This window comes from Nicotiana attenuata, chromosome 8 (assembly GCF_001879085.1).
Source record: "Nicotiana attenuata strain UT chromosome 8, NIATTr2, whole genome shotgun sequence".
In the NCBI taxonomy this organism is placed as follows: domain Eukaryota; kingdom Viridiplantae; phylum Streptophyta; class Magnoliopsida; order Solanales; family Solanaceae; genus Nicotiana; species Nicotiana attenuata.
In genome coordinates, this window is record NC_031996.1 from 33,599,700 (window position 1) to 33,625,673 (window position 25,974).

The following is a 25,974-nucleotide window of genomic DNA, read 5'->3' on the forward strand; positions in this document are numbered from 1 at the left end:
GCAAACAACCTTGTATACTGTCGGACTTGACTCCCATACCTGCATCTCATGACACTCTTTTACGTTGTGCATTTTACAAGCCCTGCTTAGGCGCGCTTTATCAGGAAAAAGCATCCCCTTTGCAAGCACCGTTGGTCTAGACTCATCCCATATTGTTGTCCGGATTTCATCAAAATCCCTTGTGAGAGCTTCCACATCCGGCACGTTTGGCAAGTTATCGATGTAAGGAATCTCCCTTGAATGAAACGGCACTTCGGACTCATACACTCTTCGTCTAGGGGGGTCTCTCTTCAAATCAGGTCCTTCCTCCTCATCCTGCGCATCACCATCCTCACGAGGAAAGGGTGTCTCGTCTCCGGATTCATCGGCATTGTTATCGTAATCACTGTTCTGTTCCTCACTCTGTGCATCTGCCAGATCCCGATGTAATACGTCGTTTTCGGGCAATTGAGTGAGTACGGGTGGTTCAACTTGCTCGTTTTCACTGCACAACCAACAAAAATATAAGCTACTGAATTAATAAATGCTTTCCATATGGCTATATCACTTCACTTACAAGTCGTAATGTGGTGAAATTCCATGATGGACGTTTTCAGTTAGGTGATGACTACCGGATGGGCCACTTGTAAAATTCATATCCGCCCGGTACCCCCTATTAAATATATGAGCGTTAATACAAATTCAATACGCCAAAAATATACATAATTAACACAAATGAAAATTGAAGTTTACCACTCGTCTTGTGAATTATGGAAAGCAGGGTATAAATTATTTTCTCGCTGCTCATTCGCCAGCGATGATAAGTTTAAATCAAGGAAAACTCTTTCATCCGGAACCTGTCCGGCAAAAACTGCTCCAGAATAACCGCCCGATGACTGGGGGTTATCTCTACTACGCACAACCTCGTTTTTTGGAACATCATCGACCTTCACGTACATCTCCAACATTGTGATTACAAGAAATTCCCGGCATTCGTCCGGAGTTCTCAGAAAATCACTCAAAGTTTCATCATCGTTGATGTTAAATTTCGAGTAGAAAGCAACCCCTTACGGAGTGACGGAATACGGATATCTTCCGGTTACTTTAAGTATCACTGAACGTTTCCTCACACTCATTTTTTTGCATAACAACGATATCAATTTATCGTACTCCATTGTAAGTGGCAATTTAACATGACACTTAGCAGGTAAACTGTAGCCCACGGAGTTATTCTCCATCACAACCTCTCCCCCCAATATAATGAAACTCTTATTCTACGCTCTTCAGACATAATGAAAAAATGCTGGAGAATTTAACAACAATAAACGTTTCAACAAGAGTTAAAAAATTTTTTGAATGAATTTCTATACAATCCTAACCTCTTTATATAGGAAATGGCTAGCCGAGATTTTTTTTTTTATATATAGCGCCCAAAAAGTGGGCACTATACGCTTTTGAATTATTGAAGTCGGGAATTATTGGTGGGGCCAGGAAAAAAGGGTATAGCGCCAGGTATTTTGGCGCTATACCTGGGTGTGTCAGCTTTTTCAGTATAGTGCCAAAATACTTGGCGCTATACATTAACGGCACAGTTAACGTTAATGTATAGCGCCAAGTATTTTGGCACTATATATAAAAAATGTCATTTTTATCCCCACCTATTTATGTATTTTGAGTCCAAAAGAACCACAATTGGGTTCTGGACTCCCAACCATGAGTGCACCTGAAAAATTTTCTGTGCAAAAGTATTCTTTTTTCCTAATTCTCACAATATATAATAGCTACATTACACATAACAAGGGAGGACCTGAAGTCAGAGAAAAAAAAAATGGAGCAGCAGCTTCACTACTCTTCTTCTTCAACCCATCTTTACCTTCTTTAACCTCCATTAAACCACCCTCAAATACCAATAAATCAATTGTAGAATACCATCCCAAAACTGCCTAAAACCTCTATTTCCAGCCGTGGAAGTGAGCTGAAAAACTTCTCAAAAACTAGTTGAAAACTCAACCAAAAACTTGTTGCAAAGTCGGCCCAAAAATATGGCAAAGTAGAACAAAAAATACAGCAATAACCAGCCCATTTTCCACCAAAAAAACCCCAAGATGAAACTCCAAACCCAGCAAAAATAGCCATGTAAAGTACCCTTTTCATCCTCAAATCCCACCCCAAAAACCAGCTGCAAAACAATTGAAAAATAGTCCCTAAATAGCTCCAAAAACTAGCACCAAACACAAGCAAAAAGCGTCCAATTCTCAGCCCCAAAATTCACCCCAAAACCTATATTCTTAAACCAGCTGAAATCACCCTCAAAATACAGCAAAATTAGCAACCAAAACTCCACCTGAAACCTGCCGTAAAACCCCCCAAAAGCGTGGCTAGAAAACAACTTTGAATAACCCCCATAAATGCAGCAGAAAATGGACCAGAATAGTCCCAAAAATGACTCCAAAAATCTCAGCAAAACCTAGCCAGAAAACCAGTGAAGGAGCAGACCATTTTCAACCCCAAAAAGACCCTAAATAGCAGCTCCAAAATGCTGTCAGCTAGACCAGGAAAAGCCTCTCTTTCGATGACAAAACAGAGGCTGCGACGAATTCGAGATCATCGCTTGAGGCTGTCATTCAAGTCGCTTGAGGTTTGAAGTCTTTCGGGCATTTGAGGTCTGTTCGTGATCTCGTTGACACTTGACTGTTTGTTTGTTTTTCTTTAGACGAATTTGTGAGGTTGTCGGTGAGTTCTCTGTTCGCTTGGTCGAGTTATTCTTGTTGAATTTCCACCTTTGTATTCAAGAAGTTTTTCATATATAAAAGGTCTATTTCCATCTTATCTTTTGTCAATTGCTATATTATGTGGTGCTTGGAATGATATATTTAGCCAGATTCCTTGTTTGTAATATTCTATTCTTCATTGAAATTCTTCATAATTGGCTGGCTTGGAGTTAACTCACTAACTTACATAATTAGGATGAAATGCTAGTTTGTTTATATTCTTATTTTAATTTTTGATGTTGGTGTTTTTTGAAATAGAAGATACAGGAACTAATTTGAATCAATGTCCAATTATTTAATTCCGTCGGCCAATACAAATGAATCCATTAGTTGGCCCATCTTTAAATTAGCACTAATTCATCATATCTTCCCCACAATTCTTTATCCATAAATTTATGAAATTTGCAATAATCTCAAATTGATCTAGAAATATCATAAACATCACTATTATGCTTTTGGGTACGAATTAATAATTTAATTATCATGGTTATGGGTACGGTTCTCGTGGCATAACTATGATACGTAAATCCAAAATTCAAGTGTGCATTCACGCGCTTGACCTTACAACTTGAAATAATAAAATAAACATATTGTAAGTTGTGGGTGTGTTTCACGTAGAGCAATTTGCAATGTGAATAAAACAAACAAGTGTACAACATCGTAACTTTTTTTGAAATAAATCCTTAAATACTCGAAATGAGTTCAACAAAATATAAAGCAGCCAAAAAAGTAAAATGTGCATAGGTTTAACATATAATAATTAGATAATCAAGCCACGTGTAACTGTAAAACGACTGTGCTAAAACTGGTGACTTTAACATAATCAAAGACACGTTTTAAAACTGACCTTCTGTGTTTCGTAGACTTTAGCATAATCAAAATTTCCTTGATTTGGGGTTTTGAAATAAACTAGTGACTTGGGACGCCTTGAATAATTCCAAGTGCGATTCTAAATTAAAATAATCTCATTTCAAATAATTCCAGTTAAATTTGAAAAACTCTTTTCTTACCTTTCCTCGAAAAAAGAAGGTACGACAACTTCAATTTCGAGATAGCTATGGAGGAGGCCTGAGTTAAAGCTCGTGAGATTCGTTTGGCCTATGGCTATGATCCTGCAATACCTCGGCCTGATATCGAGGACGATGAGGAAGGAGGCATTGACCATCTCAAGGATAGTGCTTGGTGTGATTCTATTTACAATCGAGACAAGGATGGAGAGGACAATGGAGACCAGGCTGGTGACGGGCATGAGATATTCTTCCTTTATTTCGGTCTAACCTCTTGTATTCTTCTTTTTGTTGGCGTCTTTGAGCGTCTTTTATCTATCAATCAAATTTGGTTTTTGTTTATACGCACCTTTCTTATCCATGCATGTCTTGTTTCTGTACTTGTGTGTTTTGCTTATGTACCTTCTTCCTTATACTTTAGGTTTTGATAGTCGTGGTTTTGAGTGGTGATGGGCTGTATCGGTCTTTTCGAATTAGTTGAACATGTTTCTGAGTTGAGTCATGGCCGAAGGCTGATAGGTGTTTGTTCAAGGGAATGTACCATTTAGTTATGTTGTGTCCAACGACCAATAGGTGTTGTTCAATCTGGTCGAATATACCATTTTGTTAAGTCAAGGCCGAGGGCCGATAGGTATTCTTCGATCTGGGCGAACACACCATTTTTGTTAAGTCGAGGCTGAAGGCCGATAGGTGTTGTTCGAGCTGGTCAAATGTACCTTTTAGTTGAGTCAAGGGTCGATAGGTGTTGTTAGAGCTGGTCGAATGTACCTTTTAGTTGAGTCGAGGCCGAGGGCCGATAGGTGTTTTTCTAGTTGGCCGATAGGTGTTGTTCGAGCTGGTCAAATGTACATTTTAGTTGAGTCAAGGCCGAGGACCGATAGGTGTTGTTCGAGCTGGCGAAACATATCTTTTAGTTGATTCACGGCTGAGGCCGATAGGTGTTGTTCAAGCTGGTCGAACGTACCTTTTCGTTAAGACTTAGGAGAGCAGTTTCAATAAATAGGGATCTCATTTATTCCATTAGCATTGTATTGATTACATCGTTCCACCCTGAGGCGTTTTGGAGACAATTACAAGTTTTGGGTGCCGGCTAGTGCTCCAGTCCCAATCCCAGTATATCTAGTCCCTTCATTATTCGACTTGGACATTTAGGAGGAGTTAGACAATGAAATTTGTTCTCGCCCACTTCAACTCAAAATGTCTCATTTGTCGCCTCGTTTAAAACTTCCTTGAAAAAAATCTATTGGGACAAAACTCAAGTGCGAAAAAAAAAGTGCGAAATACGGGGCACTCCTTATTTTTCAAGTTAAAGTATTTGAGGTGGATGATGTTCCAATTGTTTGGTAAGGGCTTCCCTTCCATAGTCTTTAGTTGGAATGAACCCTTGTTTGCCTTGCCTATGATTTTATACTATTTGTCCCAATTGGCTCTTAATTTTGCCTTCTCGGGGACCTTTCCTGCTTGAGTCTTGGCTCTGGGCATGTAATCCCTGATCTTGAGTAACCATACCTTGGCCTTTTTGTTGCAGTAGCATTCTGCTTGTTGTTTATGCGTGACCCTCTTTATATATGCCATATCTAGTCGCTCCTCGGTCTCGTCAAGATCTTGTCTCATATTCTCGCCATTGTCAGTGCAACTTTCATTGGTGTACCTTAAGCTAGGTTCTTCGATTTCAACTGGTATGAGCGCTTCAGTCCCGTAGACTAGGGAGTATGGTGTTTCTCCTGTCCTTGTTTTTTGGGTTGTCTTGTGCGCCCATAATACTCCTGGGAGTATTTTCGGCCACAGTCCCTTGGCTTCTTCGAGTCTCTTCTTCATGATGTTTAAGATGGACTTTTTGGAGGACTCTGCTTGCCCATTGCCGGCTGGGTGGTAAGGGGTTGAAAGTATCCTTTTAATGTGTTATTTTTTGAAAAACTTGGGGATTTTTCTTCCCGTGAACTGGGGTCCGTTGTCGCAGCTTATTTCTTTAGGTAGGCCGAATCAGTAGATGATGTTTTTACACATGAAGGCTATTACCTCTTGCTCAAGAACTTGGGAGAATGCACCTGCTTCCAACCATTTAGAGAAGTAGTCAGTTAAAACTAAAAGGAAGTTAACATTACCTGGTCCTAGCGGATGGGGTCCCACGATTTCCATTTTGCACTTAATGAATGGCCATGGAGAGGTGACAGAATGGAGGTTTTCGCTTGCTTGGTGGATTTGGGATGTACTTCTGGCACTTCTCGCATTTCTTTATGAATTCTAGGGCGTCTTTCTTCACAATGCGCCAATAGTATCTAGCCCGTATGAGGCACCTTACCAGTGCTCGGTTGCCAAAATGACTGCCGCAGTGGGATTCATGGACTTCCTCGAGAACGCATTGGGTTTGAGTTGGGCCCAAACTTTGGCTATGAGGCCGCCATACGTTCTTTTATACAAGTCGTTGTAAAGAGGGTTGTATCGAGCGGCTTGCATTCTCAGCTTTTTGGCTTCCTTTTTGTCATTAGGGAGGGTACCATCCTGCAAATAGTTTATAATACAATTGCACCAGTCCTAGGTTAAGTTTACAGATTTTACCTCGATGTGGTCTAATGCCGAGAGGATGAACCACACTCTTATCACCAGGAGTTGTACTTTTTGTTGCGGCAACCAATTTGGCGAGACCCTCTGCCTTGACATACCGAGTTTGTAAAATCTGGTCAAGCTGGCATTCATCAAATTTGATTAGCAATTTGCATTTTCTTGGTCTGGTATATTTGCAACCTTTGCTCTTTGATCTGGAAAGTCCGGGTATCTTGGTTGACGACGAGCTGAGAATTGCATAGTAGCTTTAAACGTCTCACACCGTATTCGAGTGCTAGTCTCAATCCTGCAATTACGGGCTCGTACTCGGCCTTGTTGTTAGTAATATCTAGGCATGTTATAGACTAGCGAACGACTTCGCTGGTGGGAACTTCGAGTACGAGTCCTAGTTCGGACCCGCAAGTGTTGGATGCGGCATCAGTGTGCAGGACCCAGAGGTCCCGTATTAGGTGAGAAACTTGAGTATCTTCCTTCTCAGCCTCGACCACCACTTTGGCACTGCAGTCCACGACAAAGTCGACGAGAACTTGTGATTTTACTGATGTGCAAGGCTGATAAGTGTTGTCGTGCTCACTTAACTCGTTCGCCCACTTGGCCAGCCTCCCCAACAGCTCAGGTTGCGAAATATACTTCTCAAAGGAAACATGGTGACGACCAAGATTGGGTGGTACTAGAAATACAGCCTAAGATTTTATGAAGCTACAAGAAAGGCAAGGGCTAGTTTCTCAAGGTGAGGGTACCTCGTCTTGGCGTCGATAAGTGTTTTACTAATATAATAAATGTGAGATTGCGTACCTTTGTCTTCTCGAGATAGAACTGCACCTACTTCTGAAACAGCAAGGTAGACGAGGAGATGTTCCCTAGGCTCGGGCTTTGAGATCAAGGGTGGCAATGACATGTATTCCTTGAGTTCCTTCAATGCTTATATGAATTCAGGCGTCCATTCGAGGCCGTTATCCTTTCTTAGTACGTCAAAGTACCTGTGGCACTTATCCGATGACCTCGAGATGAAACTGGACAGGATGGTAATTGGACCCGTCAGTCTCTGGACTTGTTTTTTAGTGGTTAGATGTTCTGATAACCAGTCGATGGCCTTAATATGATCTGGGTTGACCTCGATTCCATGTTGTGATACCAGGAAGCTCAGAAATTTACCCGAAGTTACGCCGAACGTACATTTCTCGAGGTTCAATTTCATCCCATATGTCCTTAATATTTCAAATATTTCCTTTAAATGGTCGATATGATCCTCGGCCCTCAAGGATTGAACCAAAATTCCATTGATATATACCTCTATGGTCTTGCTGAGCTGGTTTTAGAACATCTTCGTGACCAGCTTGATAGGTAGCTCCCACATTTTTCAACCTGAATGACATGACCCTATAGTAGTACGTTCCCTTGTGAGTGATGAACGTAGTTTTTTCTTGGTCATATTCCTCAATGAGTATCTGATTGTAGCCTAAGTAAGCATCCAAAAAACTTAGCAACTCGTGTCCTGCTGTTGCGTCGATGAGCTGGTCGATGTGTGGCAATGGCTACAAATCCTTTGGGCAGGCTTTATTCAAATTGGTGAAGTTCACACACGTCCTCCATTTTCCGTTCTTCTTTTTTACCATTACCACATTGGCAATCCAGTTGGGGTACTGCGATTCCATGATAGAGTCGTTGGCCAATAGTTTTTCTACCTCCTTATGGACGGCCTAGTTGATGGTAGGATTGAACTTCCGTCGGACCTACCTTACTTGGGGAGGGGGGAGGGGTAGTAGGGGCTAACATTTAGCTTGTGTGTGGCTATCTCTTTAGGGATGTCAGGCATATCTACATGGCTAAAGGCAAACAAATTGGTGTTAGCTATTAAAAATTTGACTGAATTTACCTAGGTTTTGGTGTTTGCAGCCGATGTATGCCGTTTTGCTAGGGTCGTTGTGGTCTAGCTGTAGGGGGTCGAGGTCCTCTATGATCGATCCGTGCAACTTCGACCATTTATGGGTCCATAATGGTATCTTTGGCTTCGGCCTGAAGGGACCCAAACCCTTCTTATTGCTATGCTTTTTTTTCCTTTTCTTTCATTTATTGGGTTATCGTACCTTCTAGAGCGATACAGATAGCATTCTCGGGATGTGTGTTGTTTCCCTCGTATGTTGAATATTCCCAGGGGGTTGGGAACTTCATCACTTGGTAAAATCTAGAAAGGATTATCTATGCTCGACCTACGATAGCGTTGTATGTGGTGCCCTAATCCATGATATGGAATGTGGTCTCCCACGTCACCCCACCAAAAATGACGGGGAGTATGATCTCGCTCGAAGTTCGTTCAACTGCATTGTTAAAACTAATTAGTGTGATGCAGTGCGACACTATCTTATCCTCAAGTTGCATCTGTACGAGGACTCGAGGATGGATGATGAACGCTTCGCTTTAGTCGTCCACCATTATTCTTCTAACATCACGATCAAGAATTCAAATAGTAATAACAAGTGCATCATTATAAGGGAAAGTCAAACCATTGGCATCTGACTCATCGAAGATGATACTTTCTTCGAGGTGTCATATCGTTCGTGGGTGATTGATCCCTTGAGTTTGTGAGTGGCGATGGAGGCGTCGTCACTGCCACCAATAATTATGTTGATGATGCGAGCGGGTGAAGGTTGCTTTGGCGGGCCTGGGCTTTCTCGACCCCTTGCTAAGGTGTTCCTGCCTTTTTCCCTGAGCAACTCTTTGAGTTCCCCTTGCTGCAACAGGTTCGCTACCTCTAATCTTAAAGCGTGGCTGTTTTCTGTTTTGTGTCCACGTTATCGGTAGAGCTCACAGAAGGCATCAGACTACCTGGTACATGGGTCGGACCTCATCTTTGATGGCCACTTCACATTTTTTCCTAGCTTCTCAAGTGCGTAGACCACTTTTGTAGGTGACACACAAAAGTTATGAGTAGATAATAGGGGAGGCTATAACGACCCGACAGTCGTTTTGAGCTTTAATGTTCCAATTGGTGGTTTGAGACTTTGAGTATCTTCATATTATGTATTATGACTTGTGCGTATGGTTGGTTTCGGTTTTCGAGCTGTTCAGGATTGATTTGAAAGAATGATTCTCGTTTTAGAAGCCTTTAGTTGGAAAAGTTGACCAAGATTTGACTTTTAGGTAAATGGACTCGGAATCAGGTTTTAATTATTCCAATAAGTTTGTCTGATAATATTGGACATGTCCACAAAGTTTGGTTAAATTCTGATGAGTTTTGAATAAGTTTGGGTTGTATGGTGATTGTTTTCGGTTTCAACATCGATTTGACCATAACGGTTACCATATTGAGCAAACGACCTTTGATTCGTGTTTTGACTAAACCATATTATCCGTATCGTAGTGTTCGGACTATAGAAATTGGAATCATCAAGTTTCGACATCGTATGAGGAATTCATAGTCATTTTACTAAGAATTGGGTTGCCTGATTTTTAGATTAATTACGAAATTGCCACTGAAATCGTATTTCTAAATCTGCACTATACCCAAATATTGAAACCAACATATCTCCTTCATTATAAGGTCAAATGGAGCGATTCAATAGCCTAACTTTACTGAAATTTCATGAGGAATCCATTAGAGGCATCATAATCGAGTTGTGAGATTGTTCAACATATAAAATGAGGCAGAACAGCTGGGAAAAAGCAATAATATCGAGGGTTTGTTCATTTGGTCATATTTTGAGTTGGGGAGCTCGGATTGGGTGATTCTAGAGGCAATTTTCACCACATGGATTGTGGTAAGTATTCTATACTTAATTTTGGTTATATTTCATGAATCCATCTTCATTTTTAGCATTTGATTGATGATTTCAAAGTGAATTTTGGGGGGGGGGGTTGTCTAAAATTTCATAAAGTAAATTTTTGAGTTTTGAACATCGACCCGGAGTAGGTTTTGAGTGAAATAGTATGGTTGGACTCGTAACTGAATGAAACATCGGATGTGTGAGCTTTGTTGGATTCTGAGGTGCGGGCCCAGGTTGACTTTGGGCTTTTGATTAAAGATTCTACCTTTATCGATTGAATTTGTTTCCTTTGGCATTATTTGATGTTCTTGAGTTTCTTTTGGCTAGTTTCGAGCCATTCGAAGGTTGGTATGCGCAGGATGGCATTTATAGAGTATTGATTGGCTTGCTCGGTATTGAATTCGGCTTGTTCGAAGTAAGTAACACTTCTAAACTTGGTGCTGAGGGTATGAATCCCAGAAATGCGTGTTATGTGGCTGGTGTTTAGGTGATGCACATGCTAGGTGACGGGCGTGTGGGCATGCACCATGTGAATTATAACTCAGTTTATTCTGTGATACTGTGTAATTACCAAATCTTTTTTCTATCCATGGAATTTCTATGTGCTAGAATAATTGAGCTGTGATCCATGTTAGAAACCATATTTAGGCTATATGGTTATTCTGTTGGGACCCACTGAGGTCATTTTTTATGTTGAGTTATTTGCTTAAATTACAATTACATACTTAGTCATATTCATTCATTTGCATATCATATCTCATTCTCCGTTATAATTTATTGTTACATCATGTATCATTGTTCGGGCTGATTCGTATTAGATTTGTGAGCCCGAGAGACTGGAGAGATTGACAACTGAGTTGAGGCCGAGGGACCGATTATTAGTGATATTTATAGGATCGAGTTGCACGCTGTAGCAGGTTTTATTAATTTATGATGGGATCGGGATGCACGTCGCAGGAAGTTTTATTGATTTATGATGTGATCGGGCTGAACGTCGTAGCAGGTATTATTGATTTATGATGGGATTGAGATGCGGGCTGCAACAAGTTTTATTAGTGCTTGGGCAGGATCCGTCCCTCCAGAGTCTGACATACCAGCAGTGAGCGCAGGTACCATACTGTGTTGAGTGGCTGAGTGTGTTGAGTGATTGAGCGAGATAAGTGGGAGCGTGAGATAGTGAGATTGAGTACTTTGAGAGTGTGAGTGCATGAGTTCATCACTGTGATGCATTGCATGCGACATGCATACTTGACATACAGGCATAGAAATGCATTTTCTCATGCTACACGATTTTGTGACATTCATGACTTCACATGCACATTGACATGTAGGCATAGAGATGTACTATCCTCATGCTATCTGACAATAAAATATCTCATTTGTTGTTGAAAGTTTTCTTATTTACTCATATTTTGGTAATTTCGATGAAAGATTCGGGTTTTACTATTATACCTTAAAAGCATGCCTATTTTCCGTAACTCTGAACGAGCTGAGCATCATATCTTTGAGTTATTGCTTGTACTGCTTTTATCTTATTATTACAAGTTGTTCTTGGCTATTAGTGTTGGACTCTGACTATTGTCCAAGCTCGTCACTGCTTTCAACCTAAGGTTAGGTTTATTACTTATTGAGTACATGGGGTCGGTTGTACCTATACTACACTTTTGCACCTTGTGTGCAGATTTTGGAGTTGATATTGCTGTGTATGGCAGGAACTGGCTTTGAAGATGAAACTGTGTTCCAGTTGTTTCTGCCTCTTGTTCATGGTAGCTTTATATTTACAAAAATCTGTTTATCTACATTTCAAACCGATGATGTATTTATTTCATAGTAGCTTTGTAAACTCTAAATCTTAGAAGCTCATGATTTGTACTACCAGTCCTTAGGGATTCTTTGTATAAAAGTTCAGTTATATTATAATAATTTTTCTCAGTAGATCTTCTTTAAGTTAAATTACTGTTAGATTGGCTTACCTAGCGGGTTGGGTTAGTTGCCATCACGACTAGTTGGATTTTGGGTCGTGATAGAGGCATACCTTGATCATTTCTGGGGATGTGTGATCTCGGCCTAGGGGCTGTCTTTACGGCATAAATTAGGGATGAGCGCCTTGATGTAGGGTTGATGCCGATATCTGCCTGATCGCAGTACTTGAGGGTTTCTCCTCTTGTTCTCCCTGTGTTCCCTCATGGGTTTAGATTGAAGTGAGGTGAGTTACTGGGTTGGCCCGTTAAGGTCTTTATCATCCGCCCTGTCCTTAACACAGTATGCATTCTAGATCTCGTCCTAGGTGGCCGGTGGATACTTAATCAATCGGCTCAACAACTTTCTGGTTGACTTTTAACCTTCTCTGTTCAGCCCGTTTTGAAAGGCTGCCATGACCATTCCCTCGGAGACGTTTGGTAAAGTCATCCCCACCCTGTTGAATCGAGGCGATGAAGTCCCTCAAAACTTATCCCGGGTATTGTTTGATGGCGAAGATATCATTCACCTTTGTTTCACCTTTCTTGGCCCCAATATGCGTAGTCACGATCTCTTCGAATGTTTCTATGGAATAGGCTGGCAGATCATTGCCTTTTATGGCGGTGACATAGTGAGTTACATGATCCTCGGGATTAGTCCTTTCATCGTAGATTCGGAGGTATGAGAGCATGTTAAAAAATTTTGGTATAGCACGAGGAGCCACTTCCTCTCTGTATGGCTGTTCTACGAACCTGTCGGCGTTTCTTATTGGTAGCAATTTGGGAGCACATGATATTTTTTCTACCTGTTCCTTGTGCTCCTTCGTCTGTTCTTTGAGCACCTTATTCTCTTTTTTCATTTCCCCCATTATTTTTAACACATCGACGAGAACGTTTTCACGTGCACTATTAACAATTGTACGAGTGTTACCTGCAGTAGGAAGGTTTGGTTGGTCGTCTCTTTCATTCCTTTGATGTAATGCATGGATCCTTGTGGTTTTCATGGACGTGCATGGGGCTTGCTTGCTTATTACGCTGACTAGAGTGTTGGTTACCCAAGCTTCGAGGAGCTTTTTCATAGCGGGTAACACCCCCCCCCCCCCCTGGAACGTGGAAGCCCCATTCCCATTTGGTTTGGTTGTGCTGTAGAAGGGTATAGGCGATTTCCCTAATCTGGGGGGGGGGGGGGGAGGGGGGGCAAGATGCCGTGGGAGTTACCTATTCATCTTGGGTATCGTACCCCTCGTCGATGGCACTCATGAGGTTGAGCTGGCTATCGCCCGTTACTTTTATTCTATATCCTTAGTTACTTGCCATGGAATCCTTGTGTACACAGAGAGGAAGGATAAATTTATAGTACGTTAAGTTAACAAGTCACGAAAGTTGTAGATCTGGATGCAAACTAAAAGTTTGACTAAGAAATCCCCACAGATGGTGTCAAATTGTATAACCCAAAATTAATATCTAGGTTTTTGTACAATTAGATTTATAAAGAAAATGGTTAATCTAAGTCAATATTAATATACAAACGACAGATCTAGTGCATTTATGACAAGTACCAAATGTATGTTGTTAGATAATAATATCTTAGAGTAATAATAGGGTTAATGATTTAAGAATGTGAAAGATAGCAGTAAATGACAATAAATGACATTTTAGTAATAAATGGAACAAGGTTCACCCGACAAGGGTGAGATTTTTCACTGATCCTTCTAACAATGATGGATAATGATAAGCACTTAAATATTCCAATTCTTCTTCGATCGGGAGAGAAAGAGAGATGGAAAAAGAGGTGTAAAGGTAAACTTTGTATGTATTCAGTAAATATAGAATTTTCAGAGAGTGTCAATGTTATTATTACAAAAATATTGTTCAATCCCTTTCTAGAACTAAATCTCTTCCTATTTATAAGGGTACATGAGTCTCAAAACCCTAAATAGTACAATAGAGGGAAATATTCGCTAGGATATTCTCTAGGGAATCTAAATCTTTAAACTATCCCTTATTGCACATTGAGGACGGATGCTCGTCCTCGTCTTCGTCTTCTATTAAGCCACCTCGACTTCAACAATGATCTACCTTCTTTATATGACCCCGGCCTTTTGATATGTTATAATGTCTATATATTGTAGCCTTCAAAGGCTTTTATATCCGTTGACCATGTCAAATACGTGATGTGAAGTTTTTCGCCCATACAAACATGATTTTGCTTTTGGCTAACTACTTACGCTCCTACAATACAGACTACTGCAATGTCATGCTTGAGCAAATGATAATATGATAGAATATGTCAATTATATATACCACATAATTAAAATTAAGAGTTTGAGTTATATATACGGTCAGTTTAAGTAAATTTCTACATTATTAAATTGTGGGATTTAAAATCTTGAAAATAAGATAAATTTTCTGCTATAACATGTAAAAATAACGTGATAGTGTGAAAAATTCATTATATTGACAGTGTGTATAACTTAATCTCTAAAAGTAAATTCATTTTCATAGGGCGTTAATACTTTTTTCTTTTCCTTTTTAACTCTTCTCTTTTCCATTTGTATATTTTCCCCACCCACCCTGCACTCGCGGACAAAAAAAGGAAAAGAAACAAAAGAAAAGGAGAACTATAAATTTCAAGTACCGATCTCTTTGAAACCACTATTTGGTAAACGATCCACCTTAATTTTCGTTCCTTATTTCAAGCTATGGATGCAAATAATCCCAAGAATCAATATATAAAGAATGCTTTGTGAATGTAAACAAGTCGTGAAATAAGAAGCCATAATGTTATAGGGAACATCTTGAGTTTGGTCTACAAGGATCAGCCATCAGCCCTACTAACATACCGAGACCATAGACCAAACTCTCGGATAGCTTCCCACCAAAAAAAAAAAAGAAAAAAAGTAAAATACTACAAAACAAAACCAAAAAAATTATGGGAATCTCAAAAACAAAAATCAATGGGCTTATTGTCCTCTTATTCTTCACATTTGTTGCAGTAGGAATAGCAGTGCCAGACAACAGCACAAGAAGGCACTTGTCCAAAAAATACAAAGGACCATGTGTTGCTGCAAATCTTATTGACAAATGCTGGAGATGTAACCCTCGTTGGGCTGATGATCGCCAAAAATATGCTGATTGTGCGATGGGTTTCGGCCGTAATGCTATTGGAGGAAAAGGTGGAAGGATTTATGTAGTCACAGATCCTTCTGACGACAACGTCGAAAATCCCGTGCCAGGTACTGTTCGATAGTTTGTAATATACTACTATATGAAAACGTAATTGTATCACATCAAGATGCAAACACGTATATATAATAATGACTTCGTTACGTCTCAAAGTCTTTGTTCTTAATTATTTTCTATTCTTTTAATTTGCAAACAGGTACCCTAAGGTACGCAGTGATCCAGAAGGAACCCTTGTGGATCATATTCTCAAAACATATGAAAATTAAGTTGAACAGGGAATTGCTTATGCAAAGCTACAAAACCATTGATGCACGTGGACACAATGTCCATATTGAAAAAGGAGCTGGAATTAAGATGCAAGGTGTAAACAACATTATCATCACTAATCTTCACATTCACAACATTGGACCTACTTCTGGTGGCATGATCAGGGACTCAATAGACCACATAGGTATCAGGGGTGCAGATGAAGGAGATGCTATTAGCATCTTCGCTTCTCATGATGTTTGGATTGACCACGTGTCGATGTCACGTGCCGCGGACGGGCTCATCGATGCCGTCCAAGGATCTACTGGTATTACCATCTCTAATTGCCACTTTACTGACCACGATAAAGTAATGTTGTTTGGTGCAAATGATAATTACCTGGACGATAAGAAAATGCAAATCACATTAGCGTACAACCACTTTGGTAAGAGGTTGGATCAAAGGATGCCAAGGTGCAGGCTTGGATTCTTCCATCTTGTCAACAACGACTACACCCACTGGATGAGGTAATGCTAACAAATTTATTTTTAAATATAAATGAAAGCACATGTTTCGGGCCTTATTAATTTTTGTGTTCTTTTTTTTATATATTTTTTCAACAGGTACGCCATTGGCGGTAGCAGTGAAGCAACAATCATTAGCCAGGGTAACCGTTTTATTGCTCAATACAATGTTGATATTAAAGAGGTGACACACAGGGAAAAGGCACAAGAATCAGAATGGAGACACTGGACTTGGTTATCACAAGACGATGACATGCAAAATGGTGCTTTCTTTAGAACTTCTGGTGATCCAAATGCACTAAGCAAATTCAAGAACCTCAATTTGATGCCAGCAGAACCATCTTACAGAGTTGGAATTCTTACTAAGTTTTCAGGATCACTCGGTTGCACAGTAGGACGCCCATGCTAGTTACAAACAATTCATTTAATTATTTCAAATAATTAAATGAAATAATTCTAGCCACCCCATTCACTAAAACCGAAAGAAAGGGAGATGTCACATTTATATAGCAGATATCAACTACTGGGAAATGGTCAAGAGGTTTATTATCTTTAACTTAATTTAACTTGTTAGGTAAGGTTGTAATAACACTTTCTTTGTGAAATTTAAGCTCGTTTTTGTATCTTCTATATTCAATAATGTTAAGCCACTTCTTTATTAATTGATAACAATTTTTTACTTGATGGATCATCAGTGAAACCGCTTCTCTTCTTATTATTTTATCGACTTATTCCTCTGTTTTTGTTGGACATGGTACGGCCGTAATGTCATGCCAGGCTTCAACTACTGCGTGCAATCTATTAAATAACATAAACAAGTATTAAGTCTTTAATTTGTCCGAGAAAGAATCAAAATCGGTTGAATTGCTGGAAGTTGCAATTCACCTACTTTGACTTTGTTTCTTCCATCAAACTCTTAAAAAGCTTTTGATTTGCTGCATTATCATTTTTTATCAACTCATCTATTAGTTACCATTCAACTCGCCCTATACTAAGTGGGTCGAGTTATGACCTATTTGTTGATTTGTTTCATTGGGTTGAACTTGAAATGATCTATTAAACTATATAATTAGGTGAAACATGTCAAATAGTGTAACCGACAGATCAAAAATCAAATGAGATTGGGAAAGATGAAATTGGAAGAATTAAATTCATAATTTAAGACCGCAATAACTACTATTTTAAGAAAAATATATTAACTTTTGCATTTTCTTAAGAGATGCAAAATCAAAACTGAAAAAGAGATTGAGTCGCGTTGGCGTCTTGGCTAGTGGCATATAACTCCTCCTTTGATGTATCCCTTAATGAAGAATTAACCCAACCAACCACGTAAACTAAAAATAATCGTTGGAGATATAATATATGCATAATTTATGTATTGTATGTGTATAATTTATGTATATGACTAAAAAAAATAAACGATAAGTATGACCGGCTATTTGTGTAAAGATCTCCTAACTTAATTCATTTTGATCCGGTTTGGGCCGGTTAGGCCATTGCCCATTTACTGATTGAAACCCATTGTGATGGTTCCGAATATGACTTAACCGGTCAATTTGCCTTCTATCTAACTTGTGTCAACTGGAGCATATATGTGTCGAATAATAGAATCTTGTGTATCAACTCACACATGCTCTAGATTCTTCTTTCTGTTACAGTGATTTTTTCTTTTTTATACACTATATAAAATATTATTATCAAAATTGTTTTAGTTTTGAAATTTATCCGACTTAAACACGTTTTAGCTATAAAAATATACATTTATATAAAATAGACTTTTTTCTTCGGTAGACTTCCTTTTTTAGACGCGCGATTTTGGGACAACGTATATTTCAGTTACAAAATTTAGTCGCAATCATCGCCACATAAACAAGACAACAAATCTGCAGAATCCTTCTTTTATGCAGATTTCCTCGGGTTTTCCGTAAACAAGGCAACAAATTCAAAAAGAAAAGCTTCTAAAGAAAACAACTGCAGATTAACGTGAAGCGTTGACAATCAGCTCTGTATAGATACATTCTAAAGTTTTCATAGCATTGCGTAATTGTTTTCACTACAATTGAACTAAATTTGGCGATAATGCTTCAGCTCAATGGTCGGTGGGATAGCTTTGGGAGATACATAGATTTTGATGTTGACAGAATTGTAGTCAATGAAGATTCAGATTATAGTCAATTGAATGCCGCAATTGCAGAGCATCTAATGATCGATACGTCTGTAAAAATCATCGAGATCAAATACACAGTCAACGAACATTGTCCTCCAATGAAAATTCGGAACGAAATGGGAGTTCGAGTGTATATGAAGACGAAAAAGGAAAACGAAAACTTAGGAATGTATCCGCAGTGTATAACGGTAAGGAATTTCAATTTGGAATGCAGCGTATCGAATGCGAGTACAATTGCAGGTTTGCTCTATTTTTTTAGTCCTGATGTTTTGCAATTCCAAGTGTGCTACAATTTTACTGCAAATTGTTTGCAACTATACTACATAAAGAATGTAGTTCAACTGTTATGTCTCTAAAAACAATTGAAGTGTAACTGTTACACAGTAACTAAGGTTTGAAAAAAGCAAATTATGATCACAGAACAAAGTATCTACAAGTATAATACAAATTTAATTTCTGTCAAATACTGAACACCTGAATATACAGAGGTATGAACACCTGTCAAATTTAATTTTTGTCAACTTTTAAATGAGTGCAGGTACATTTGATTATCGTAATATTAACGTGGTACAATTGTCAAGCAATTATAACAGATTTGGAGAAGTATCAGGAACAGTGAAGTTGATTGATATGCCAACATCCCAGCAATTGTGAAATATGAAAGTATAATCATAACAGAACATATACCAAAAGTAATTGAATAGGCCAAGTTTACCCAGACAAGCAAATAATTGTCAGTGCTATGAAGCACTATGTTGCCATTAATAATTGTGTATAACTTGTAGTTTTTATGTATATAAATTATTTAGAACAATTTGTTGTGCATAAACAGCCTGATTTCTTGGTAACTACAATTTGCCTAACATTTTTATCATTATATTTATTCTGTAGCTACTGCCTCATATGTGTTGGTGATATTGTACGTGGCACTTCAAGTTCGCAAGCATAAACGAATCAGCATTGTACAAGGTTCGAAAATTCAACAGTTTGCACACATGCTCGTTAATGGACAAAACATATATACAATGCAAAGCTACTGCCATGGTAGTTGGCAGCATGGTCATGCCAAAATATGTGGATCCTAAGATAATATACACACCAAAAGACATACAAACTGACATGTTATCGAAACATGGTGTGAGCTTAACATACATGCAAGCTTGGAGAGCAAAAGAAAAGGCTTCAAAATTTTTGAGAGGTCATCTTATTGATTCCTACAGTCAGTTGCCGAGTTATTTGCATATTTTGGAGAAGACTTATTCGGGGTCGGTAGTCAAATTGCAAAAGACAGAAGATGATTGTTTCTTGCATGCATTTGTTGCTCTTAGTACGTCTATCAAGGGTTGAGAGCATTGTAGACCAGTTGTAGCAGTCGATGGTACCTTCTTGAAGTCAGCATATAGAGGAGTCATGCTAACAGCTAGCACAATGGATGCAGCAGGTATTGTAGATTAATTGTAAGATACTGTATTAAAGTTGCTATATATGTGACAGGTAGCATATTACCACTAGCATACGCCTTTATTGATTCAGAAAATAACGCATCATGGAGGTGGTTTTTTGAGCAATTCAAATATGCATATGATGAAAAACCAAATGTGTGTGTTGTTTCGGACCGGAATGAGAGTATATTGAAGGCAACATCTACGATTTATACCGGCATGCCACATTATGCTTGCATGTGGCGTATTTGGACAAATGTAAGGTCAAAGTTCAAGAAAGATCATCTAAAGTTAAGCGAATTATACTTTGCCACGACACGATCATACACGCTTTATAAATTTAATGAAATAATCTCAAAGATTGAAGAGTTCGACACGCGTGTTAAAGCATACCTATACAATATTGGTTATCACAAATAGTCTCGGGTACATGCTATGGTGAATAGAACATGGACGAGACATCAAATATTGTAGAGTCCTTGAATTCGGTAACCAAAGATGCAAGAGAGCTACCTGTAGTTCAACTATTAGAATACATGAGGGGTCTTCTTGAACGTTGGACTAATGAAAAGTTATTGAATGCAAATGGTACGTTCACATACCTTGGGAAAAAATACAACAAATAGTTGGAGGACAACAGGACATTATTGAAGAAGATGAGAGTAAGTTATGTTGTTGTACAATTGTAGTTATTTTGTCTTTTATCAAGTGCTGACAACTTGTTGTATGTCTGTAATAAAAATGTAGGTGAGAGCTTCAACAGATTACATCCATACTGTGATAAATGGTATGAAGCGCTTCATTGTTTGCCTTCAAAATAAGAGATGTAGTTGTGGAAAATTCCAGCTAGATGAACTTCCTTGTCCAAATATTTTGGCAGCTTTGAGGCACAGGAACGACTCTTGTGAAAACTATTGTTCTCCTTATTACACGAGGGAGAGCCTTTTGTAGATTTATGAAATACCAATAGACCCTCTACCTTATGAAAGCAAATGGGATGTGCCACAACATATAGTAGAAAAAGTTGTACTGCCACCTACTGGGAAAAGGCAGTCAGGGAGACCTCAAAAATAAAGATACAAGCCATATGATGAAATAAATGCGAAGAAGTACAAGGTTTCATGTGGCAACTGGGGACAAGAAGGGCATAACAAAATATCTTATAGGAATGCTCCCAAAAGGAAATAAGAATTTATGTAGTATAAAGAATTTTTTTTACTAAGTACTGTTGATGATAATCTACCTTTAAGACATATTCAGTTGTATTTGTTGTGTTCCTGAAAATTATTGTTGTGGTATAATTGTGTTGCTAATTTGAATAAATATTGTGTCCTATAATGAATGTATGATAAACAGATTTTAACTTTTAATGCCATTGATTTGTAGTTGTTTTGTTCAATAAGTGGATTTATTTATTAATTTTAAACTTTTTCTAACAATACTGCTAAATTTGAATAGATTCTATGTTTTTGTGTAGTAGTTGTAGACATAAATGTGGTTATGATGTAAACAAATTGTTATCTAAGAGTATTAGTGTATCGTTACTTGAAATTTCCTTTAATTGTAAAGCTAAACATTTGATACCTTACATTTAGAGTAACATATGTTCACATAATATGGTAAAAGAAGACAACATAAAACATATATTATAGCGTACCAATATGGAGATCAAGTACTAATAATTTTCAACAAAAAAAACATGCTACAAATATTTTCATTTGTAAGTAGTAGAATTCTAGACAAAATTACAACACAAAAGCTAAAACAACTTTAGCATAAATTTGCTACAAATAAACTGTAGCTGAATTGTTCTTAGTAAATAATTTTCCTACAACTTTAATACAATCCAGCTACAACTGAACACTTTCACTACAATTTAGCTACTGAAAAGGGCAACTAATTCATTTTGGTCCGGACTCTTGTTCTCTCGCTCACAGCTGGTGCACTTTTTCTTCTTGGTGATCTCCCAGTCACCTCACTTTCACTAATTGCACCAAGCTCTTGCTTTTCCTAGCACAATCCCAAAGGAGCGCTCCATAGCGTCTACGGAGTTGATCAATATCAGAAAGGTCTTCCTTTGAAATCGAGAGTTGCAATGCTGACATATTCTGCAAATGCCGCCACGTATACACCCCAATCACTAGAATAAATATTAGGGGAAAAGCTTTAGCATTCAATGTAAAATTCAATTGGTTAAATTGAAGGAAAAGCAACAGATATAGTGATCCCTCTTTTTGCTGGGTTTATCTCATCCACCAACCACTGAATGTCAAAAGAGTCAGTAATACCTTTTTCAATGTATATTTTTGTGTTCTTGTAGTTGATGTCTAGACGCTTGCCATACAAGCCGGTGGATGACAAGTAGAGGTAGATCATAATATCAAACTTGTCGACAACAGATTCAACAAGTATGTGATTACGTGAAGAGACCATAGAATCATAAACATATAGAACTCTATCGGTAATGTCAAACACAACCAACAACCAATGAAATTTCTCAACAATGTTTATCGGCATAATCACAAAATTAACTTTGTCCCATGCAACATTTATAATCGGTACCCTAATATGTATTCTGATATGACGCCCTGGGGTTTGACAACAGCATGCTTCCTATCGGCAGGGGCAATACTGTACCTCTCATAAATTTATTCTATACTAGTCTTAAACAAACAGTCAGTGATTGTAAACCTTATTCTGTTTTCAGGACCATACTTTCCTCTCTTTCTCAAATAGTATAAAATAACAACAATGTGCTGCAAAAAAAAAGTATATAATTTCTTAATGCATCATATAATTTAGCTACTATATTTTAACAAAAAATCTACAGATATCTAAAATAACAGAATACTTCAGCTTATCATTAAATTCTGTCGGGGTATGAGTGTACCGTGTTGTTTAGGATTTGTCCGGAAAGTCCTAAAGTATAAAACCAGTCCTTTTAATCATCTTTCTCCACTCCAAGATCAAACCACGGGTTGAGCTGGTTATCTTTTACAGTATAAGGCACCTTCTTCCTATTTAAAGACATAACAAATATATTTAAAATGTAGTTGTAATTGGAAATCTATAAATTCTATGCACTCGGTTATATGAAAAAAGTGTAGAATCTAACCTCTTTGAAACCTTGTCGGAACATAAATATAACCACTTATTGAATTCATCCAACAAATCAGGATCAACATCGTCGCCAATAACTCTAGTAAATGGGTGCTTGATGTTGAAAATTAGAGGAGGTCCAACAGAAGTGCTTCTACTAAAACTTAAGCAAAGGAGAAAGGGGGATGTGACGTGCTTTCCAGGAACCCTTGTTCTTCCTTTCTGCACAAGGGTTGTTTCATCTTCATTTAACCTCGCCGAACTTAACTATTTATGAGAAGTTCTCGTGCTGCTCAAAATTCGATTCAGGATTGCACAAGAAGAGTCCGAATTGTTGCGGGAGTTCGTGACCCGATTCCAGAAAGAAAGGATGCTGCTCCAGGTCGTACCAGATGAATGGGCAGCAGAACCATTTACTAAGGGCTGAATCTGAGAAGTTCCCATGCTTCCAAAAAATTGAAAGAAAATCTGCTCAAGTTCTAGGCAACAACATGGGTGGATATTCACAACCGGTACGAATCAAAGATAAGAATTGAGGATGATCAACTCGATTTTCCGGCATTGGCCAAGGGTCGGGACCGGGAGAAGAATAAAGAGAAATTAAACGATGATTTCGACACAGATCGATTGTCTTCAAGGGGTCACTTATTGCCCTATGCACGGGCCGATGGACGCGGCAGAGGTTTCCGATTGGTGGATAAAAATTCGCTATATAGAAGAGCTGATCACAGCCGGAATAATTGGTCATTGCAAAACAAGGAGATATCGGGTTCATGAGATTCCTCCTACCCCGGCTTTCCGAATACAACTTCAACATCAGCATAGTGGAGCTGGTGTCGACTATGAGGAACATTAAAGAAGCACGGTTTTCGAAGCTAATGGGATTCAATGCTAGCTAAAGGGACCCTAATTTGTGGTGCGAATACCATGGGACCAACGGCCACAGGATAAGGGACTGCTAGCATCTGCGTGAGGAGGTGGTGACATTGCTGAAAAATGACCATCTTAGAGAATTTTTAAGTGACCGGGATAAAAACAACTACAGCCGTAATCGTGATAATGCAAAACCTTCGAAAGCATGATAAGATCCTCTAAGCTTGACGATCAACATGATTTTTGGGGGAAACTAGATTAGTGGTGTGACATTTTCGGTGGAAAAAAAGATGAAGGTATTAGTGACCCACAGTAAGAGACTCTGGGAAGTCGTCAAGGACAACATTACTTTCACGGAGAAGGATGCGGATGGGCTGCTGCTATCGTACAACGACGCCCTGGTAATTTCTTTAAATATCTTAGATTTTAAGATTAAACATACTTTCGTGGACCTAGGAAGTTCCGCCAATATTATCCAATAGAGAGTGCTGGAACAAGACAAGCTGACCGGCAGTATCATTTCGGCCACAAAATTCCTTGTCGGGTTCAATCTGGCAAGTGTGACAACCCGAGGAGAGATCTTGCTGCCCACGGATGCCGAAAGGGTGATGAAGACGACTCTTTTCGAGGTAGTAAACAGTGATATGGGCTAAAATATCATCCCGGGGAGACCATGGTTGCACGAGATGAAAGCTATGCCGTCAATATATCATCAATAGCTGAAATTCCCAACTTTTGAGGGAGTTAAACAAATAAGAGGTGACCAACCGACGGCAAGGGAAATGAATGCAATCTCAGTTTCTTGTAGCAAAGGGAAGGAACATACATCATAGAAATTACAGAAGCTGGCGCCTGCTCCTAAACTGAGCGAAGTCAACCAAGGGGAGGATTCATCGAAATCCTATAAGGTACTGAGATATTTCCAGGTACCAGAAGAAACAGACGCGTCAAAATCTATAGCGGAAGAACTTTAACAATTCACATTGTTTGAAAAGTCCTTGGAGAGGAAGTTTCACTTGGGGACAAGACTGAACCCTGAGCTTAGGTCTCGATTTATCGAATTTCTTAAATTTAACATTGATTATTTTGTGTGGTCGCATGTGGATATGACAAATATCCCTTCAAAAGTGGTTGTTCACAAACTAAGTTTAGATCCTAACATCCCTCCGGTAAGGCAAAAAAAATATCCTATCACTGAGGTCTGAAACAAATTCGTCAAAAAGAGGTAACTTTTTTGCTTGATATCGGTTCAATCTGAGAGGTAAAATATCCTGACTGGCTAGCTTACGTATTAGTAGTTCCGAAGAAGAATAATAAATTTTGCATGTGCATAGATTATAAGGATTTAAATAAGGTGTGCCCAAAACACTCGTTTTTATTACCAAACATTGATTAAATGATTGATGCGACGGCAGGGTACGAGTTAATGAGTTTCCTTGATGCTTACTCCGGGTACAACCAAATTAATATGAACCTGGAGGATCATGAAAAAACTTCGTTCATAACGAACTTCGGCACATATTGTTATAATGTGATGCATTTCGGGCTAAATAATGCCAGAGCCACTTATAGCGGCTCGTAAACAAAATATTTGAGAAACAAATAGGAAAACTATGGAGGTTTACATAGTTGATATGATGGTTAAGTATTTGAACGCAGGTGATCATCTTAAACACCTACAAGAAACCTTTGACATCTTAAGGAAGCACAAAATAAAGCTTAATCCCGAGAAGTGTGCATTCGGGGTCAGCTCCGGTAAGTTCTTGGGATTCCTGGTGTCGCAAAGGGGGATCGAGGTTAACTCCGATAAAAATTAAATCCATCGAAGACATCCCAGACCAGCTATCAAGCGTGAAAGAGGTTCAAAGGATGACAAGGAGACTAGACGTTTTGAGAAGGTTCATTTCCCGGTCTTCAGAGAAATGCTATCATTTCTTTTCACTACTCAAAAAGAAGAAGAACTTCGAATGGACTCCAGAATATCAACAGGATTTGAAGGATTTGAAAAGGTATTTGTCAAGTCCTCCATTACTGTCAAAATCGGAGGAAGGCGAACAACTCCTGATCTACTTAGTGGTCTCGGAGGTAGCGGTAAGTGCCGTTTTAGTCCGTGAGGATGAAGGTACACAATCTCTTATCTATTATGTCAGTAAATTTTAATGGGAGCAGAAACTCGCTACCCGCATCGAGAATTATTGGCCTTATCCCTCGTAGTAGCCGCTCGAAAACTAAGACCTTATTTCCAATGTCATCCGATAGCTGTGGTGACCACTTTTTCCCTGCGGAATATTCTTCACAAACCTGAAATTTCAGGTAGGCTGGCCAAATGGGCCGTTCAAATGAGTGAATTAGATATAGAGTATAAACCTAGGACTGCGATTAGTTGCAAGTTT

General features: G+C 38.8%; 1 protein-coding gene across 1 annotated transcript; it reads left to right on the forward strand.

The window, feature by feature from the left end:
• LOC109231232 (pectate lyase-like) lies at window positions 14,808-16,684 on the forward strand. Its single transcript, XM_019396819.1, has 3 exons — window positions 14,808-15,280; window positions 15,427-16,003; window positions 16,100-16,684. Exons 1-3 carry the CDS (start codon window positions 14,977-14,979, stop codon window positions 16,407-16,409), a joined length of 1,191 nt encoding a protein of 396 aa, XP_019252364.1. The 5' UTR covers window positions 14,808-14,976; the 3' UTR covers window positions 16,410-16,684.

Bases quoted from the DNA above. Each gene is read 5' to 3' on its own strand.
- LOC109231232 (XM_019396819.1), top strand. From the start codon at position 14,977: ATGGGAATCTCAAAAACAAAAATCAATGGGCTTATTGTCCTCTTATTC. The intron at 15,281-15,426 runs GTACTGTTCGAT...ATTTGCAAACAG, and splicing joins CGTCGAAAATCCCGTGCCAG to GTACCCTAAGGTACGCAGTG. The intron at 16,004-16,099 runs GTAATGCTAACA...TTTTTTCAACAG, and splicing joins GACTACACCCACTGGATGAG to GTACGCCATTGGCGGTAGCA.